At 39.1% G+C, this 22,205-nt stretch overlaps 1 protein-coding gene across 2 annotated transcripts in view; it reads right to left on the reverse strand.

The window, feature by feature from the left end:
• LOC100544091 (VPS10 domain-containing receptor SorCS1) overlaps window positions 1-22,205 on the reverse strand; it is a 255,333-nt gene that overhangs the window by 20,163 nt on the left and 212,965 nt on the right. For both annotated transcript variants that reach the window (XM_031554506.1, XM_031554505.1), the window contains exons 17-22: window positions 20,981-21,094; window positions 19,837-20,008; window positions 9,625-9,811; window positions 4,898-5,031; window positions 3,153-3,276; window positions 2,134-2,246 (exon numbers count right to left, since the gene is read on the reverse strand). In XM_031554506.1, coding sequence (XP_031410366.1) covers window positions 2,134-2,246; window positions 3,153-3,276; window positions 4,898-5,031; window positions 9,625-9,811; window positions 19,837-20,008; window positions 20,981-21,094 — 844 coding nt within the window. The remainder of the gene's footprint in view (window positions 1-2,133; window positions 2,247-3,152; window positions 3,277-4,897; window positions 5,032-9,624; window positions 9,812-19,836; window positions 20,009-20,980; window positions 21,095-22,205) is intronic.

The raw sequence follows: 22,205 nt of genomic DNA on the forward strand, positions 1-22,205 counted from the left end.
TTGGGCTGGAGGGTTGGGGAAGTACCCTCATGTAAGGGCAGGTCACAGTAGCTGGGTGCAACAGGACACCTGCAGACAGAACATGAAATGCTCTGATGTTAATTAGACCTAAGACTTGTGAAGTGGTTCAGGAGCCAAGGCTTGGAGCAGCTGGAAACAATGGGCAGAGGATGGAATAACATCTGAACTTTTGATTGAAGTTCTCCATCACCTCCACATGTGACTGCTTAGAACAGAGGGAATACTGTGTAGAGCTATGAAAAAGGAATGTTTCCACTGCATAACCAAAAAAAAAAAAAAAAGACAACCCACAAGCTTTCATTACTCCTGTATTTTAGTGGGGGTTTAGAAGAAGAATTATAACAACATAAAGGTTTCATATATTCTTTCCAAGTATCTGTGAAGCTAGGGCTTGTATTATTTGTGCCTGCCTAACAGATTGTTTTAAGATGTCAAGAAAAAGACACGGCTTTACCAGTTAATGAAAAGTCTTCATTTTCTGAGGCTGGGAATGATTATTATTATTTTTAGCCAGAAGCTTTTGTCTGATGTACTCAGTTCATTCTTGTCTTCATCAAAAGTAGAAGACAGAACTCAAAAAATCAATGACGTGAGGAATAATTACGATTGTAATATAAAATAGGATATTTTGTGATAATGTGAAATTATCCTTACACACAGAGAAGATCAGATTTGAGTAGAGAACTATAATTTCTTATGCAGAATTTTTATCCAAGTCTGCAGGACTCCTTAATAAGAATGTAATACTTAAATAAAAGTTCAATTCTATAGCACAGCTATAATTTCCTGTTGAATTATTTAGTTATTCAACTTATTTTACACAGTGTATTTAATTGAGATAGAATCTATTGGTTTTAACCTTAATTTCTATAGGAACTTCTAACAAAGGCTTATTTAAGGTGAGTCATTTAGCTATATAAAGGGGGATAATTAGCTATTGGTTTTTTTCTTATGCAAACAACAAAAAGACTGTGTTTTCACTGCTTTGCTTTGGTACTGTGGTTCTTGGTACTTTGGTCCTTGGTACTGTGATTTTATAATCCTTTTTTTTTTTCATGGCTTGATTTTCTTTCGAGTTGTTTATATTTTGAAAATTCGTCCTGAAGATAAATGGAACCTTGAGTACTTGATACAGATATAAATAAGTCAAAAGGACAAGCTTCAGAAAACTGGGGGATTTTTTTGTGGTTTCTTTCTTTCTTTATTTCTTCTTTTTTTTTTTTTCTGCTTTCCTCCTCTCCACCTGTCTTTTCAGGGAATTGGAGGAAAAAAAACCTTCAGTAAGGATTCAGATGAATTTTCTGCTTTTAAAAAAAAATATTTTTCAAACTCTGAGTGGAAACAAAGGTTGTGGATGTTATTAGCAAGCTTTTTATTCATAACACCATCTATGCAAAAAGGCTGGAAAGACATTAATCAGGTGGATACAAACGTGTTTTGAACAGTTCCTATTTTTCTGCTGAGCTGAGAAATTGACACACAGACCTGTCTCTTCTAACATACATTTCTCTGCCTCTTGGTTTGAAACCGAAGTCTTCAGACAAACAATTTTTTTATGATGTTCTGTTTCACAGTAATAGAAGGAATTTCAGAGCTTCTCCGTAGTGTTGGTGGCAGAAATAGCACCCAATCTTGACCCATGAAACTCATGCTATATGAAGAATATAAAGTACATAGTTGGGTGCTCTTCTTAGTAGTGAAAATTATTTTCTCTTTGGTCTCCTAAGTTTCCTACAGCATATTTGTAATTCCATTAGAAGAGCATTGCTTTCCACCACTGTATAAGTACAGCAGTAAAAGAAGGATTGCAATGCAACAGATAAGACATTTGTAAAGCTAAGAGCACATACACAAGTAATTTGTTTTTCGAGATGCCCTCTTCTCTGAAATATTCCATTAAAAAGAATAAAGTGAAGTCTGACTCCAAGACTAGATTGTCATAGGATGGGATCATTTCACCTGTATAAAATTTAGGATTCTGGACTCAAACATTCATCTATCCCCCTTTTATAGTTGCAAGGGAGACACCTTGAAAGAACAATTTATTTGGTCCTAATGTAGGCAGAAAGCAAAAAGTGAGCCACCATAAGACCGTTTATGCACATTGCTTACCTCCACCAGGGCTCTCTTGACTACTCGGCTGATGTCCCTTCTCCACTCTGGGATATCTGGATTGTAGTCATCCAGATTTGGGGAAAAGGATAACCGCAGGGACCGAAATTGCTCTGCAGATACAATGATGCAGTGGTAAGACATCTGAAAATGTCTTTGTGCTGAATGAGCAGAACTTCGTGTTACCTGCTGCAGTTTGTGTTTTGCCTTTCTTAATCAATCTGCAAGTGATGCATACAATGTCAGAGAATCCAGCAATAAATCAGAGTGATTCACTGCTCAAGTGTCACAAAACTGAAAAAGGTGATAAGTCCTTACTTTTAATAGGTGAATAGCATTGGAAGGGGAGCTGAGTGGAGAATATAAATGCTACCTTCTTCTTGATTTCGGAAGAAGACAAACTCTGCAAAGGAAGCTGTGCTTATATTCTCACAGACACGTTTCAAACACTTGAAATCTTAACTGGACAGTCTTGGAAAAAATGCTTCTTGACTTTTGCTTTTGCTAACAGAGATGCTCACGCTAATCACTTTCACTACATGCTTAGGGAATTTCCAGTGGTTCCTGGACTACATCCTCACTATATGACATTTATTTGTCGTAACTGTTTCTGATGCCTGAGTACAATATCAGAGCAGTGAGGATTTCTGTACTGGACTGCATCACACTGCATTGGCTTTGAATTTGAGCCAGGCAGCTTCTGTGTGAGTAAAGAGGCCTCTACTGGCCGAGAAGAGAAAACCAGCTTACAAGCAGCCAAAAATTTTTATAACTGTGTTGGACTAACATATAGTGATTGATAGATCTGACACACAAGGTTCTGGGAAGACAATCAACATTCTGCAATCGTCTCAGTCTGGACTAACATCAGTCAGAGGCATTATGCTGAACTGATATCACTGGAAGTGAGTTTACAGCCTCACTCAAAGTATACTGGAATTAAGACCTTATATTGCTGCCTGCATCTTTAACTCTAGATTATGGAGAATCCTATGTAAAACAAAGGGAGAAGAGCTCACCATACACAGCGATGGTCTTTGTGTCCTGAAGAATGGTGTTTCCTGCTGAGACCTGAACAGTGATGGTATTCATCCCTTCCACAGAAAATGTAAATGTGATGCTCCCTTCCAAAGTGATCAGTGGCTGCAAATACATCAGAAGAAGAGAAAAGAAGTTAATTTGGCTGTAGAGGAAAAGCAAAGATGAGTTTGGCTCTTTGGCCTATTGGGATGGTTTGGAGAATTGGTTCCAGCTTGCAAACTTAGATATAGGAAGGATCGTGTGACCTGGAAGCCAATTTTCTGGAGACCGCTCAGGATGCCTAAATTGTTTAAAAAAAAAAGTAGTTACTAAGGTCCTGCTATTCCTCAGTAGCTGTCTGCAGGTGGCTTTCTGCTGAGCATGCTGTCTGTTTGGAACCCCATATTAAAGTGTCTTTGCTGCACTCTCCAGAGAGGTGCAGATCCTAATTAAAGGAGGGCCCACCAGACTCACTGATCCAATGTCACACTCCTTTCCCAGATCTAGTTGTGGTTTGTTTAAGGTATTTAAGGAGGTTGTGGCATAATGAGGAGGCAAATCAACATTTCTCAAATGCTCTCCTGCATTATCCCTAGAAGTGGAGATGCTGCTTTTGAAAAAGGATGGGTTTTAGAGAGAACACAGATCCCCTCAGCTTGGTCTGCTGTGCAAATCAGTTAATCAGTGAGCTGTGCTCTCTTTCAACAGTCTCTGCCCTAACTTCTGTTTTCGCTTATTAATGAACTCGGATGAGGTCTTCAAAGCACATAGCATTAAGTCAAACTCTGTTCCCATTGTAGTCTGTAGTAAAATTCTCACTTCAATGAGAACAGTTAGACCAACTCTGATCACTTATGAGCTTGGAAGATCAGAGGAAAGGTTAAAAGGTGAGAATCAGAGCCCGTAAGTACCTCAAGGGAGAGACGATTTCTGATACAACAGAGTCCTTTAATCTATACACAAAGACATAACAAGATCCAGCAGCTTGAAACCAGAGCTAGATAAATTCAGACTACAAACACAGGGCATATGTTTAACACTCAAGATAATTAGCTGTGGGGAAAAGGCTGGGGGAGAGGGTAAGAAAGAAGCGGTGAATTTTCCATCGTCTAAGGGACAAAGCAACAAGAAATTCAAATTCTACTTTAATCACAAAGAGGTAAATAATGCAGGAAGTGTTGATGCAATCCTCTGACCTGCATTATACAGAAGAAAAACGTGGTTGAAGGCCCATCTCAGCCCTACAAAAACCACGAGAATCTCTCCCCTTAGAGATTAATAAGGGAGCCTGGGTACTGCTGCCACAAAGGTACATACAATAGCTGTTGCAATGCCAGTGCAGATTTACTAACTCTCTGCAAGCATAGAGGCAGCAGAATGTGTTGTATGCTATTTTCAGCTTTTGCTATTGCTTTTATAATGAGTGAGGGAAAAAGCAAACTAGAAGCTCTTTGGGACCTTGGTTCTATACATCTACCTTGGATGAAAACACCAGTACAAAGCTGCTGACAATTTGCATGAAATGGCAATAAACCTGCAGCTAAGTCACAGCAGTAATCACAAAATGGTTCCTATATTTCAATGTTGGTACATCAGAGATCTAAGAATTACTGTCTCTTCCTCTGACTTGCACTTTTCTTGTGTGGAAGACTATTTAGAAGCATTTTCAGACCCTTCTCTTCCTCCTTTCCGAGTCAGAATTCCTCCTTGATTGTTTTGATATAAGTCCATAGGGAATACAAACCTCTGTGTTGTTCCCAAACCACCAGACATAAGTAAGTGTTCCCACTTGACTTGGCCACAGTACTGCCGTGGCATTGACCTCCTTGTTCTTCGTGGTGACAAATGGAAGAGATAAATGAACATGTTCCAAGGGACCTGCAGAGACAGATACAAGGTGTGAGTCCTCCCTCCCTGTGAAATACCAACTTGGGATAGAGGGGACCCGAGGGGAGCCCCACTGGTTTGAGGAAATAGTGTCCTAAATCACCACAGGGCATGACATTTATCACACCTGTACCAGAGTTAAAATCTTGGGTTCTTTATTGCATGGATGTCAAATACATTATATACAAAAACATTATATACCACTTAAACAATAGAAGCAGAGCCCAGATATGTGAACAGGGTCTTCATTAAGAAGACATAAGAATGTGCAGGACAAATGGCTTCAGTTGACATGGAGCATCTCTGTTGATGCAAATTATTATGATTTGGTGAACTTCAGTAATACTGTATCTATTCATACTGGATGAAATTCTGTCTGAACACAGTTATTCACTGACTGCTTTCATTTTATGTTACCTCATACTCCCTCCTTTCCACAATAAACTATTTTATTTTTAATATAAACAGAACATAATTCATTTGACAAGTGACATTATGCCCAGGGTTACGCATTTCTCATCTTCTGGAGACAGATGGGCCTTTGTTATTGCATCTTGTCCTCTAGATTATTTTTTAAAACGTGTTCTGACTGTTCACTTAGAGAACAAAGCAATTGTTCTAAAACTGACAGAGGAAAAAAAAAAAAGAAAGAAAGAAAGAAAGACTTCCCAGGTGATATGGGGACATGGGTTTCTAAAACAAATAAAATTCACTTCCTACATCTGCGAGCTTCTAAGTGATGAGAAGTGGAGACCACAGTCTGAAACGGTTGACTGCATTGTCCATGTGAAATTGAGATGCTTTGCTAAAGGATCTTTTATATCTCAGGAGAGGATTTTTCTGAAAACATCACATGCATATATCATCACTTAGAACCTGGTTTTCCAACCTGGAAAAACACCAAACATTTTAGAGCAAGCATCCCATGACCCTGCCTCACATACATGCAGGGAGGCATGAAAAAATTCACCCAAACCAGACTGTATAAGCAATGCCAGGATAAAAGAAGAACCACTCTTTCTGATTCATTATTAAAATCCAGATTTCCTTGTGGTATAGACTCAGCCACTGATTAACCTAACGCAGCCCCCATTAGGAGTCACTCATGATGGAACTAACCATAGACTGCTATAGACAGACTGTGGCTCGTTTTTCCTTCAATAATCAGCAGTCCCTTTTATAAATTCTTGTGAAGCCGGAATTTCATCCTTCTGATTTTAATGGAATTTCCCTGCTCAGGCATATTTCTGTGACCTGCAAGACACTAAGAACTGAGAAATGGCAGCTTCCCAAGCTGAATATTTTGCAGCTCTGATATCCTTTGGGATGTTTGCCAAATGCCAAGTACCACCAGCACAGACCTCTAAAGGAATACATTTCCTCACACCAGATATGGTGACAGTAGTAACAATGACACCTGTGTAAAATCTAGTCCACTCCAAAATAACTACACAGTTGCTCTAAATACAGCTTAAAAGACCACACTGCAGAGGACCCCTCTGCAACCTGGGCCCCTCTGCCACTCAACCCCTCCTCAGACCTGTGCCATGTGCTGGCTTAGAAAGAACATGAAAGAATGGCTCTAACAAGCCAATTCTGCCTCAGCATTTCTCTACAAATAGCTGATGGGTCAAAGTGGCTAAAATGCTGAACTATCATCTGGCCAGCAGATGGGGATAGCTCATTCTGGATGGGCTTTTAACTGCTAGGAGGCTGCATCCTTCCAGGTAAGTTTGCAAAGACTTATTTCAATGTGTATTCCTTACACAAGGTACAGTCCATGCACAACAAAATACTTCTGCCTTACAATAACCTGCATTTGTGAAGCTCTGGAATAGCAGCAAAGGGGCTGCAGCAGGATGAGCAGGGCTGCTAGAAAGAAGCTTTCCTCTTATTGTGGAGATCACAAACTCTGTGGCTTAGCTTCATTCTCAACAAAGCTGCTGGTTGCAGGTAAGGAAGGGTGCTAGAAGGCCCAAGGTTGCTCACAGTCATATGTCAGGTCTGTAACAAGAGGTCCCCCCTTTAGTGCCCCTTTTACAACTCTCTTGAAGCTCAGGCTGCATGTTGCTTTCCTGTGTATCTTAGCATCAAACAGTGTTTTTCTTGTCAGGTCACTTGTCAGGTATTCTTACAAGAGTTCTCAGAGGCCAAATTCATGCTTATGCACCCCAAGCTAAATAAAGTAGCCTTGCTCACTAGAGAGCTGAGAGGCAAAGCTAGCATTTCCATAGATTTAGAAGCTTTTGTGGATCTGGGCATTAGGCTTTATGAGGGCTTTATGAATTTATTGTACAACTCTGGCTTCAGCCAATCTATTGCTAGTCTGAATGGCACCGTACTCAGTTTGTAGTCTGCTCTGAGGTCCCTAATTCTTCTCAGATAGAGAAAGTTGAAACACATCTTTCAGGCTGTGGCTTCTCTGGGTGTCAGGCACATATAATCTAGGCCTGGCTGCAATGATCATGCAGTGACATATTTAAGTCACATATTGACTTTATCTAAACACAACACAGAAATATATGCTATATCAGCTGCTTAGTAGCATGAAGACATCTGGATATTGTTTCTTAATTGTACTGTTAAAACAATCAAAACAGTTCTTAAGCCTTCTATGGCTCAAGAAAATGAATTAAATCAGCTACAACCCAGAAAGCCAATACAAGTAAGGGTGAGGGCCTCCCTGCCTTCTTCTATTTTGTGGTTGCACGACAGAGTGGTTATTGTTGTGTGGGCTCATTACTGTGCAGATAGGCTGAGCATGTGCAAAGGTCCCCATGGACCTTTGTTGTCAAACAGCAAACGATTACCAACCCTGTTCACAGAAGGCTGTCAGAACTTCTTGTGAAATATCAACTGCCAAAACACAGCTCCATTTGTTTCCAATGACCTTTTACAGACTGGAAAAAAAAAGATGACCACAGCTCGTGTTGAGGTGACTTTCATAACCAGCAGCAGAAGGAGGATCCTGCAGCTCCCCTGCTCCCCTGCATCCTGCAGCTCCCCTGCTAAGCACCCAAGCACAAGCAGGAAGGCAAACTGCAATGTGACTCCAGAACCTCCCCTCTGCAGACAGGGGCACTCTCCACTGGACCAACCTGTGCTTCCTCAGTTGCTGAAGAAATTATGTGAAAGCATATAAACATCTACTCTAAGCAGAGTTCCTTTTCTATCATACAGTGATTCTCAAGAAAGTATAACAAAACCATCCAACCAAAAAAACAGTAGGTATCTAAAAGCTGAGACCTTGCCTTGCCTCACCAGTGCCTCAAAGCAGAAGTAACAGAGGATAAATATACAAATAAGGAACCAAAGCTAGATAACAATCTGATTTATCAGCAGAGTTCTTTTTTGCAAGATAGATAGGAGTTTTTCAAACAACGACACTGCTGAAGGACTCTGTGACATGAAAGTTTCTGGCAGACCAATATCAGGTGAGGGAATCATAAATGGTACATGATGCTCATTAACCTCGGGTCTTTTTCAAGGAGGAAGTTCAGGGAAGGATTTGTTCCTGTTCCCATCATGCTCCCACATACACCTCCTGTCTCCTACACCTACAAATCCCATTGGTCCCATCTGCTGATACAACTGTGCACCATTAGAGAACTGCCCTCTTCTCCTAAAGATGCACCTGATTTCATACTAAATGAAGTAACTCTAAAACCAGAGTCACAGAATGTGGAACGTGCTGAATTATCTAAGCAATATGTGGAATTACTTTGGTAGAGACTAAGTAATATTTCTATAAGCATAACATAAATAAAAATAACTAAGTTTTTAAATATTTTTTTCTTCAGTAAATCCGTCACATAGATATATAGCCTGAAATACAAGTAATTAACAAAACCCAACAAGAATAACAAAATAAACAAACAAAAGAAAATAATTACACTATGTAAAACAAATTGTGCCACCAACAAAATCCATCAGAGATACTACAAAATTTCACTAAAAGTCAAACATTTTGGATTCTCAGGCATGTGCAAGAATAAAGATGAAAGAACACATTGCTGGTTTTATACAAAGACTGAGATACATTTCAGGTGTAAATCAGAGAGAGCCGACATATAAAAAGGTTGAAAAGAATAGCAAAAGAGCAATGTGAAGATAACATTTTTTCTTGTTATACTCTTTTAACACCAGGATTTTGGTTCCTATGACAACAGAAGGACTGAAATGCACAAGTTTCCATCCCAAATGTGGCTGCATTTCATTAAAGGGCAAAACACTGTACAAAGTGAAAGTCAAGGTTTTTAAAAGCGATTAAGATGTCTTTATTTTTTTGGCACTGTAAACATGCTAATGACAGTGCATTTCAGAAAGGGAGAGATAATACTCTGAGGTGTCTCAGATTGGACCACCCAAAGTTAGAGGTTAAACACAGTTCAAAAAACAAACTGCTATTCCTCATGTCTCCTCTCGTTCTGAAGTCGTCCATTGGAGGCCAAACTCTCACCATCTCCTATCACTTCATCCTCCCACATACAAAGCCCAAGCATCATCTCTCAGAGCAAGTGATAATTTTTCTAGGAGAAAGCTTCTGTTAGGACAGAAGCTAACAATGAGTATGAACATACATACATGTTACGTGCAGGTAGAGGACAGCATTGTCAGATCCCAGGCTGTTTTCCACCAGCACGGTCACTCGGAATATGCCCACGTTCTGGTAGGTGTGTTTGATCCCGTCTTCTGTTGAGCTGAGATTGGCATATGAAACAGCGGTGCCGTCACCAAAATCCACTTGAATGAGGGATCTTTGTAGGTCTCCCTGTGGTGACAGAAAAAAGAAAGGGTCAGAATATACTTTTTTTTCTTTTTTTCTGAAAGAGACTTCCTGGAAGATCAGTCCACAGCTTCTGATGTCAGTAGGAGCCCTGATGGGAGCTACAAAAAATGACTGCGAGAGACTGAATCAGTGGAGTGATATAGACCATCCAGAGCATATTCACATTCCTGATGTTAGAGGTCACTTCATCAACTTACACAGCAGACACTGGAGAGAAAGTGATCCTTCTTCAGGTTAACTCAGCTGCATTATCAAAGGTGAAGTATTACTGAAGGTGTATGCTGTAGCCTTGCTTTCCTACCTGCAGGAAAGATAGGCATTATTTGTAAACATACCAGCTCCTTTCCCCAGGTTTCCTTATCGTGAAGAGCAGTGTTGTAGTATCAAGCACTAAGGATGTGGGTAAATGTTTGCCTCAGGAGTCTTTGGAACAACCCATATTATGCATTTTGCATTTTAAATCATAAAAAGTAGATAGACAAAACAGTGCAAGAAGGAACTTTGAGAAGTCCTCAGGGAAGGGTCAACCCTATCAAAGCAGCAGGGTGTTAAAAGAACCTCTTCAGTCTTACATGATAACAACCGCTTACAGGAGCTTACAACTTGCTCAGCGGCCTGATTTGAAGTGAGCTGGATTTGTATTTATTTCAGAATAGCTACCAACACCACTGACACTAAGTGGCACCCTTTGTGACTGCCTCAGAAGAGGAGAGCTAATGAATTGACAAGGCTGATTAAACTCCTCTCCTCCTGCCTAGAGATAATCCTATCAGAGTGGGTTTGTAGCACATCTCAGACTGCCACTCTGTGACATTATTCTCCTGGGCTGCTAATCTAGCAGGTTTCAGAGCTGTTACAATAAATTACAATAAGTAAATAAATAAAATCCACAGCTGGGGGGAAAAATTTTAAACCAAAGCCAAGGATATCAGAGATCTGTGTTATTCATGCCAGACTCTTTAATGCAAACCAATTCTAGAACAGGTTTTAATCTTCTGCTCCTGAAACTGAATTCCAGCCTGCTACATGTGGTTTTGTCAAATGTCAAAGCCACACGGTCTTAAAAGACATATAAAACCCAAAAGAGGAGAGTGATGTCATTTCTTCATTCTTCTTTCTAGACAAAAAGCAAGTTTCTGATTTTTTGTTTGCAAGCTAGTTTAGCAGACAGAGAAGTAAGCCTCAACTGTATACAAAACAAACAAACAAAACACTAGAAAAGCCCCAAAAAACAAAAGATAACCCACGTCTTGCATGCTAGAAACACAAGATTTTCTGATATCACAAGGCAGCGATATGTCTCTGGTAAGGGCAGCTTCTCACGACCAAATACAGCCTACATTGCCCTGTATAGCAACTATGGCTGCCACATACCCCTATCCTTCAGGTGAGACGTAGAATCTTGTCTCAATTTAAAGCACTCTTTCTCCTTTTGGGAGTGCCCCTCAGAGGCTCCGCATGATGCCTACATGGGCTATGTCCCAGCTCCCTGTTGCTATGCAGCAGTTTACAACCAAGCTGATCCCCAAGGCAGCTGCCACTGTCTGCAAGAATGTCACTAAAATAATAGCTGAGGACAGTCTGTAAAACTGGTTGAAAATACACTTAATTTATTTTACTTTGGTTTCCTTCTTCCGCTACCACTCTGAGATAGAAGCAGTCCTCTGGATGCCCAGCTGGAATAAAAGGTGCCTATGTAAATGGTTGGCATCAGGCAGGTTTTCACATCAGAAAGGGAAATGTGTGAGTATGAGAGAACTGGAACAGAATCATCCACATTCCTCATGTTCCTTCAGTCTTTTTATCACTTGTGAAGACAGAAATGGTGGAAGCATGGCTGAATGGGAAGTGGGGGCAGCAGAGCTCTACTTCAGGATAGCAAGAGAGATAAATTGTTCCAGACACTCTGTTTTTAGAGGTTAAAGCCGTACTCATTACACTGCCCTGGCACCCTGCTGGAAGCTCAGCTGCTTCCAAAGGGATGAGACAAAAATAACTGCATTGCTCTGCTCTGGAGTATCACAGATTGTATGTGTGGAGAGAAAGGCATCCCCTGACAAAAGCACATGCCTGGAGCTTCCTAGAGATACCCCATGCCATTTCTCTCCAAGTCCTGAAGGTACGGACGGTAAAGTCCGTAAGTGACACAAGTTATATGAAAGAGGATGTGCAAAGTTACAAACAAGATAGAGTCAAAGAAACATAAAGTTGGGAAAAGGCCTCTAAGATCACCAAATCCAGCCATCAACTCATCATCACTCTGCCCACCAAAACATGTCCCTCAGTGCCACATCTACCACTGTTCTGTGGTATTTGACATCAAGCTCTGTTTGACAGAGCCAACACGCACCAAATGGGATTTGCTTCCACAGTCAAAGGTGAGCATACATCAGTTTTCTGAAGGACCCTTAAAAGCTCTTCCAGTTCCTCTATGCCCATCATTGCTAGGGTTTTAATTTTTTTTTCTTTTTTTAACTGAAAAGAGATGACATTCAAAAATTATTCAGCAAAGCCATACTGCTGGAACAAAAGCAGTCTGCATGATTAATACCACACTGCCATAGTGACCCTGCTGGCTTTATCATATCTGAATATATTTGAGGTCAGGCAGTTGAGATATATTTCGGGACAAGGTACCTTCCTCTGCATATTTGAAGTAGCAGAGAAGATGAAAAGTGTGATACCACATTAGAACAGCCCTCTTTCAGCAAGAGTCAAAATTCATGTTCTAACAAACTTTTCTTCTCATCTTCATTTTTCTCTATAGCCATGAAACCTATAGTGTCTACAGGTGCTGCCAGGGAAGGGAGCCATTTCCAACCTATGTAGGATTTAGATTTCAAATTTTCTTCCAAATTCCCCAGGGAGAAAAGATGCTGACAGAAACATCTGAAAATCTAATTGGAGAAGAACTTGAGCTGTTCCCACAGCCTCTTTCATTTGTCTTAGCTTTTTCTGTTTTGTTTTAAAGCCCTTTGAACTGGAAAAGCACTTTCTTTTCAGTAAGATCCAGGCTATAACACTTCTCCGAAAATGCCACATTTTGAAAGGCTGACATTTAAAATTCTATCTTAGGAAAGGAGAGAAAAAAAAGTCAGAAAAACAAAGAGACTGTGATTTTGTCTATTTTTTATATGTTTTATCTGTGCCAGGAAAGAGTATGGGCAGAATAAGGCAGAAGACAAAGTAGGAAAGCCAAAATCAAAACATTTCCTTACAGCCTGCACCTGATCTACATCAACCCCAGCTCCAGAGAGCCATTTGCAAGTGGCTGATTTTCCAAGAGAGCACTTGTTCTGCAACAATTCGATGCATATACATACATCTTGCTAAAAATCTCTCTTTTTGCTTTTTTTTCTTGGCTTTTCCTCAGCATTTTGACAAGTCCAGCACTACCTGATAGGAGTTTCTGAAGCTTTTAGCCCGATCAAGGTAGACACAAAAGTTACTGCATTATTTCTGCAGTCAAAGCACTTGGATGCAGTCACTGCTGAGCTGTCTTTGGGCAGCCTCTCTAGCCTTCACTGGAAGAGGTCTTTAATGCCAGTGCTATTAGGCACACAGGAAAAATTTGACAAGATGGCTGCTTGTGGTGATATCTGTGCATTCAGTACCTGTATTTTAATCACACTATGCTAGGCAACCACAATTATAATAGCTGGAAAAATAAAAGTACTTTTAGTGGATGGATTATTATTATTTTTTTTTTTTACCAAATATTGGATAAAATATAAAATATTTTGTTTATAATGCATTTCAATATGCACAAGGTTGGGTATATCTGAAGACTGCACAATTGATAAACCTTTCAGTTCAGCCAAAGACATATGTGTATACTGAAATTCAAACATATGAGTATTCCTTTTAGCCAGAGAAGAACACCTGGGAATTAAAAACAATTTTTCCCAAGGCCCCATCTTATGCCTTCTTCCCATACACCATGAGATGCTAAACTATAAATTGGAAATTTACTGTTTTCTAAGGGATTTTCTCATTAAATGCCTACAGAATTTCTAAGCATAAACAGAACACTCTCCATTCCCCAAACCAAAATACACATTTTTCCCGTATCTTACCAAAACAATAAAGCATTCATAAGACACAGATGTTTCCAACAAACTCCATGAAGCTTCCTGCCTGGGGATATGCCAAGAAACTGTCTATATACTTCATAACAATATTGTTACATTTTGATTACTTTCATGGAGTCTTGGTATTTCAGTTTATCTGAGGTTGGGGCTCATTCAAACTCATCACATACACTCTATCTGAATCTTGCCCAGGAGGTTCTAATCAAGAATTTTCCTTATTAACTTACAGTCTCTGTATATAAATTGAAGTATTAAAACAATGAAACACAGTTCAAGGTTTTTAATTTTGTTTCCCATGTTTCAGATTTAATTTTTAAGTCTTCAATTATGCATCAAATTGTGCCTCCTTCCTTACAGATGTTGAAAATGAATTTAATTATCCTCTGCAAGAAACAGACACTACTGTTGAACTGTCTTCATGAATTAATGTTTTAGAAATCTGTTTTGTGCTTCCTTTAGAGCAACCTTTTATACACTGTGACATTTTCCTGTCACCATTAGAAAACATCCATCAAATATTTCCATTGCAACCGATTATCTGTACGTGGGATAATTTTTGACTTTGTCTGTTTAAGGCATATACTTAATTTTAAAAAGATACTTATGTTCAACTTGGTCAAATACAGAAAATTACATTTTCTTTTTAAATTCCCACTTATGAAGAGATGCTCTTTAACTAATAGCAGAAACTGATTAAAAATGTGTCTTTTATAAGGCTTGGTACATGTACTTCTTTTTCTACACCAACACAATTAATTGTACTCCCTGAATGTTTCATTATGACTGCCAGTTCTGCCAACACGATTCATCTATGAACTACTTCTACAGGACTAGATCTGTGCTCCACAGGAATCAGAATTACGCCAAATAATTCAGCTTATGCAACTGGAGGTGCATTAGAAGACTGTAGCACTGTGTCATCATGAAGGAAAGGTCAACTTTCATACGTTTTCATGGAATTTTAGCAGAGGATTAAAAAAATGCACGAAAGGCTTTGATTTCACCTAACAATCTTGTCATCATCAGTAACAGAGAAAATGCAATTATAATTCAGATGACAGTGGTATGGGAGAGGGGATGTACTGATCTTTGGCTGTGTGCTATTAAGAGGAATGTGTTGGTGTTAGAAAGATAAACAGCCATGATTCAGAATGTGTGTTTAAAGTTAGGATAAAGGTTTCAGATTTTCATAATCTTTACTGACTAACTTGTGATATCAAAGAGGGAACACAGTAGGACACTGAAAAACTACAGCCTGTGCTTTCATGTACTACTAGCTTCGCATCTTTAATTTTACGTACAGCAACAACAAAACAATCCCAACTCTAAGCTTACCTCCAGAGACTTCAGCTGAGTTGAATTCTGAATTACACCGGGCCACAGTGCCGTGGAGGGAAATGTTCATAGCATTGTCCCTTTGTCAGCAGGGTCCCCGAGCTCATTAAATGCACCCAGACACAATGTTCCTTGGGCAACCACTTATTGAAAGTCATTACAGAAAGCCACAGTGGTCTACATGAAATCTGGGGCTTTATTTTTTATATTCACCTAGCGCGGGAGATTTCTTTGGCCTTACAAGCATTCAGTATAAATATGAATAGCATAGAAGACATGAGGGAGTAAGCAAAGTTCTATTTTCAAATGAAGGAACAAGCAAAAAGGTTAAATTTCTTATTTAAGGTCACAAAGAAATAGCTCAGAGAGCAGTTCAGGAATGAGTTCAGATTGCCTGAATTCCAGGCCATGGCTAAAACTGTAAGATCTGAAGAGTTTTCCCTACATATTAACCTAATCAAAACATGATATAGCAGAAGAAAGTAGTCAAAAGTAAGCCAAAATCTTCTGCCAGTGAAGTGACTTTGGCAAGTGAGAACTGAAGCAGATCTGGAATGTCAAAAACTTTTGGCTGTCAATTTATCAAGATAAAAATTAGAGTAGGCAGTTTCTCCATGAATTATCTGTAATGAAACAGCCAAAGCCCTGAACCATTCTGCCCTGAATGTCTTTACCAACCTTTTCTTCAGCAAAGACATATGAGCAATCAGATAAAACAAATTTGAAAGCCATTGTGCTGAACAGAGTTGTTCTGGAAGCTCCTGCTTTTAGTGTCTCTGCTGAAACAGTGCAGCAAGAAACACAAATGTCTGATGTTCATACCAACAAGCGAAATATAGAAATAACAACTAGGTTTGTGACAGGAAAGAGATCTTCATGACCATATGATGGGGAAGACATGCAGAAATAACACTTGCTTAACAAAATTCCTCTATTTTCTACAGCAGAGCAGGAAAATATGTCAAGGATGTTGGGTTTAAGAATTTGACTGGAAAAAAATGTCTTTGTAGCATTTTATTTGAGTGGATTTTTTTTAATTATTATTTTTTCCTGTGGAAAAATAAAGCAAGGATTCAGGTTATGTAGGATGAGAAGGAACTCTAGATGAGTGTTATGGGTGAAAGGCACCAGCCTGATCTTGACCTGTGTACAGAGTATACAGAGGCTAGAGCAGGACAAAGGATTAACCTTTAAAGTGACAGCATTTGGAGGCATTAGGAAAACGTCTTTAAAGCACAGGTGGTTTTCGCCCATTCTGCCAGTTAGTGACAGAGGCTCTGTCACTGTTCTGCTTTGCTCAATGGAAATTTAAGAACAAAACTATCAGCTTAACTATGGTGCTCTGCTTATTAAATACTTCCACAATGCTTTATACAATTAGATACATGCTAATTATAAAAGGAAGCACTGACGCTTTCTGACTGCTGCCATACAGTAAGATTTTCACAATGATTGTATTCAACTACCTAACCTGGAGGAACCTTCCCAGTTGGACACTCTGTCATGATTAGAATGACAGTCCACAGTCCCAGCCTTGAGCATCACTGCAGACATAAGGGTACTCTACAAGAAACCCCTGTGTTGGGAATCCCACCTGACTCCCACAGCTTAGTGGAAACATCAGCTTTCGCTGCCACAATTTTCCTCCTCTCTCAGATATCCCCTTCTATTTCATAAATGTAGTAATTCTTCAGGGCCTCCAGTGAGCCTGCATCTAAAGTTTGAATCTCTTTTCAGACCCAGGTGGGATTCAGAAAGAAAATAATACTTCATATCTCAAGCTGTGGTTCACCAGCTTCTTATCTTTTACTTGCTTGTCACAGAATCATGGAATGCTTTGGGTTGGAAGGGACCTTAAACACCATCCAGTTCCAACACCCTGCCATGGGCAGGGAAACTTCCCACTAGACCAGGTTGGTCAAAGTCCCATCTAGCCTGGCCTTGAACACTTCCAGGGGCAGTGCATCCATAGCTTCTCTATGCCAGGACCTCACCAGTCTCATAGTAAAGAATACCTTCCTCATGTCTAATCTAAATCTCTCCTCTTTTAGTTTAAAACTGTTAAGTGGAATATAAGCTTGAACAAAGAGAGTTGAGAGGCTGTGTTTTTTGGAACAGCTATGCAGATCCGAAGGCTTCAAACAGACCACCTCAGAAGGATACAGGAGATGCTAAAATGAAAAGGGTCCATAACATAAGCAAAGGTTTACATTTGTTTGTTTTATAACCTGAAAAACGTTGATTGTAACAAAAGACAAAGAGCCCCTACCAGCACCAAGCACTAAAAATATTGGCCATCACACAATTTCTCCATGTGACGCACATTCTCCTTGAGAATGACACACATGCACACAAAGGAATATCTAGCCTTTTTCAGCATGCCTGATGCCTTCTCTTCAGCAACAGTGGGTGACATAGATTGGCTGGATGGTAAACATCCTAGATTATACTGTGCTGTACACTGGTACAAGGCACAACTCAGAAGAAAATCGCAACTTGTGTCTTGTTTGTAAAGGAAGGAAACTTTCACAGGAGTTGGACTAAACAAAGTCCACGCTAATCAAGCTAAACAAACTCCAGTGATCCCTTCCAGCTTCAGCAGTTCTGCAACTAAGTGAATTTGATACCTGCTCTATGACAGGATGGTTATTCTTTTACTGAGTTGTTTAACTTTCCTGGTGAGCGGTGTGATTTTTTTACTGAAATAGTTTATTTGATAAATAATTTAGTGTATATAAAAATATGTTCCTATGACTATAATTTATTCTCTCATATCATATAAGCACAACTTTCATCTCTGCTGAATGTTTCTTTTGTTGTAATATCAGCCCAAATGTCATTGTCAGATTAGGTCAAATTCACCTGCAAAATTCTGCAAATTCTTTGCATTGACAAATCTAGGAGCAGAAGGTCAGGATTCATCTGGCAGGGAAGTAATCACCAAGGCTGCAGCCCAATCAATACTGTTTCAGTGCTAAGAGCAATTCCTAAATTCCTCCTTATGAAATATCCCCCAAAACAGGTCCCCTTAGATTTCCACTGCAGCTGACTCACTTATCAAAATATGCTTTACATACTTCGTGATGCACAGCATGCATCCAAACTCTGATGAAAACTGAAACAGTGTTATCAGAAAAGATCGTGACCAACTGAAAACACAGTACAATTCACAACAGGCTTGTGTATAACAGTGTCAAGGACACTCTTACAAGATATGTGAGTTCAAACACTCAAAGCAGGAAATTTGTTCTGAGTTTCCCACCACGTGAGTTACTGCATCTCCTCCTATTAGTATAATTCCTTGACAGATTCATGATTGATGTCTTAGGTTACCCATCTCTTTCTCTCAATCTATTGCAAGACTTTTCTGAGAATAGAAGGGCAGCAATAAACACTTCTGGGGGGAGAATATAAAACCATCTTTCTTGGTTGCTTATATGCTTTTTGAAATAAAGTCTGAAAGCTCTGAATCTCATTTTGTACATCTTTTCTTCATCTTTAAACATAGAAATCAATAATGTATCCTGGTCAAATTATATGTTCAAACTGCTATGATGACATCTGCAGTAGCTATGTTGTATGACTTTAACTACTACAATAGAGACCTCCTTTTGGAGAAAATGAACATTCCAGTTGTAGAACTGCTTAAGGTTAGATACATTATAGATAAGGTTATTACATTATTGTCTTTGCAGATCAGGACACTTGTTTGCTGGGAAAATATCAATAATAGAATGCAAAAACCCCAACATATCCCTACAAAACTCAGCACCAGATGTCATCCTCATTTCTCTATCCTCACTACTGATGACATTTACTATAGTGAGGGTTAGAAGTAATTTCCATGAATACTCTAAAACTCTAAAGGATACGCGTTATCCCCCAGTGCAAAAGCATAGTTGTTTTAGGATTTATTGTCCAGATGCACATGACAAAAGGTAGTAGTTTAAAGAAATCAAACTGGATTAGGGAAAAAGATACAATAATTACTCTGTGGAAGTTATCATTTGGGAGCCTACAATTAATCATAGATAAGGAAGCGGTAAGCAGAGAAAACAGGTGGAAAAAAACCTTTTTTTTCTGAAAACTCATAAATGGAGAGAGGAGTACTGTGGCATACCAAATTACGTTAGAGATATAACAGGAACACAGATTCCAGTCAGAGACTGAGTCAGCTTCACATCTGCAATCAATTTCAGACTCAGTGCTGATGACATCTTGAGATTTTACCCCCAAGCACCTAACCAGTATGCAGAGAATCATAAAATCCTTTGAGATGGAAGGGATCCTTAAAAGTCATCTAGTTCAACTTCTCTGCAGTGAACAGAGACACCTACAGTTAGGTGTTCTCAGAGCCTGGTCCAGACTGACCTTGAACATCTCCAAGGGTGGAGATACCAAATCTTTGGCCAACCTGCTCCAGTGCCTCACCAGTCTTATTGTAAAATTTTTTTTCCTTATAGCTAGTATCTTCGTCAGATACATAAGGGAGCTGTTTTTATCCTATACTGTATTCACCTTTCCACCACTTTAAAACTTCGGTTGGCATAACTCAAACTGAAATAGACCCATACAGCCTACCTCTTCCAGTTGCACCAGAAAAGTGACATTGTGTCCTTGCTCAGCTGTCAGTTTGCCATCAGAGGTTATTATGCGAAGTCCCTGGGGAGCTTTGCCAGGACACTGCTGTGGTTTTGCTGTGTACTGCTCTCTCACACCATCCGTGCAGTTATTAGAAACAACTTTTCGGTACCTGCAAAGGTAAAGAGAGAAATTGTGCAAGATGCTGACAGGGAGCACAGTAGGGTTAACTGGGAATAGGAGTACATTTCTGAACTTTCTTTAGACTAAGGAGATTGGAAGAAAGGAGATTCTCAATTTTTATGATTTTCCTCAGGCAAGTATTCCTCAAATACCTAACATGTAAGCAGTTAATAATGTTGTTAGTGACATGCAATATTTAGCACAGCTGTATACCACATATTGCATACATTGCATAAAACATAGAATTCTATGACAATGTAGGTTATAAGTTAGATAATTATAAAGTTATAAGTAAGCAATATACATATATAGTATATATGTGTAATTATATTATATTATTACACTTCTAGACAGTTAAACAGATTTTTTCATGTCTCAAAACCATTCCTTTGTCATCAGCAGTGAGATAACTCTAAAGATGTAAGCCTCCAGAACTTACAGTAATGATAAAGTGGAAGAAGACAAATTATGCCTATCTTTGAATGTACAGAATTCCAAAACATCTTTGATTCTTTTGTTTTAATCACTTGCACGAGAAATGCAGTTTGAGGTCAGTCTTTTAATACAGAATGCATCTTTTATTGATGTTCAAGAGAGCCAAAGAACAATCAGCATTTGGACTAACTGCCCATATATTACTTCTTTGTACATATATATCAGTTTCATCTCTTTCCTCTAATTTATTTCCCACCCTTTCTGGCCCATGTGATCCCAAACGATTTTAACAGGATTGCTTTCAGAGATTTAGTGGTCTGGCCTTTGCCTTACATTTTCCACTCAAGTTTCTTTAAGACATCATTTTTCATAGAAAGGTCTGGACCATATGTGATGGTGATCTGGAGGGCATGTCCCAAGGACTTCACCCAGATTTGAGTAGCCAATGGTAAATGCTATCATCATTGGTTGAAGTTCACTGTGAAGTGGCTGCTCTGGCTAAAATACTGTCTAGTGCACCACTTACCCAGTGCTGTTGAGATAACTCTGTCCAAGGCTGCAGTCTTTTGACAAGGAAGATGGATTATACCAAAATGCTGGTAAACACTGCCCGTTGCTGTGACGTTCGTATCCATAATCACTGTTTGAACATTAAAAGAGAGTTACACACAAACATTTAAAAAAGAAAAAAGAAGAATTAACACAGGTATTAGCTCACACTGTCTATTATTGATACAAGTGGTGATTTTCCTCAATATATTTACTAGAGTTTCTGATTTTTTTTCTGATGGAATAACAGATTCTTCATTTTGTTTTAGCTTTTGTTATGCATAAAGTTATCCCAGCACAAATGAGTAGAACTAGATCATTAAGATTCTTCCAAGGCAGTTCATGAGCTACTGCTTTATCTGTTTTCCCTAGGCAGTCCAACAGTGTTTCTCTAGCTCATCTCTAAACCAAAATATGATAAAGGCCAGAGATCTTTACCTATTTCAACCACTGTTGTCACAGTTATCTCTTAGAAAACTGAAGTGCTAAACAGTTTGATAAATTTGAAAACCATATCACACAAGCTGTAGAGGAAACCCTCCAGCTCTGAGGGAGCAGAGTATTAACAGAGGGTATTTGGTAATGGCTGTAATTTTCATTTCTATTTTGGTTTGGAAGTGGAAATGTTGAAAAAAAAAAAAAAGTTTAGAAACAATAAATCAAAATGGAATCTTTTGCTTGCTACAATTTGGGTTTAGCTATGACTAGTTTGCTTCAGTTCCACAAAAAATAACATTTCCAACTGTTTTTTGCTTTCAGATAAACATACAATAAATAATGTTCAATTATAAAACCTCTTTAACCACTATTCTGTTTGTATTCTGTGGAGTGGAGGCTCACCAGATAGACAACTGGAGAGATGCTACTAAGACTGCCTTGCAGATTGAGCAGGGTTACTGCACACAGAGGAATGGGATTCATTATGCCATGCCAAGGAATAGCATTTGTGGATTGTACAAAAGTTACTAGGGGATGTGATGGGACAGAACCAAACACAGAGAAAGGCAATGAAAAAACTGTACAAAAAAAGGAGAAAAAAGAACAGCCTGTGTGTAAGCAGAATGTTGGTGTTGGTTTTTTTTTTTGCTATATCCTTTGGCTGTAGCATGCCCTGTCTTCTCCACTTCTAACTATTTTCCTTTCTGTTCTGTGTGCACATGTGTGTGGAGATCTAAGTGTTAGCAACTAGAGTTAGATCATGG

Source organism: Meleagris gallopavo, chromosome 8, assembly GCF_000146605.3.
Source record: "Meleagris gallopavo isolate NT-WF06-2002-E0010 breed Aviagen turkey brand Nicholas breeding stock chromosome 8, Turkey_5.1, whole genome shotgun sequence".
NCBI classification, from domain to species: domain Eukaryota; kingdom Metazoa; phylum Chordata; class Aves; order Galliformes; family Phasianidae; genus Meleagris; species Meleagris gallopavo.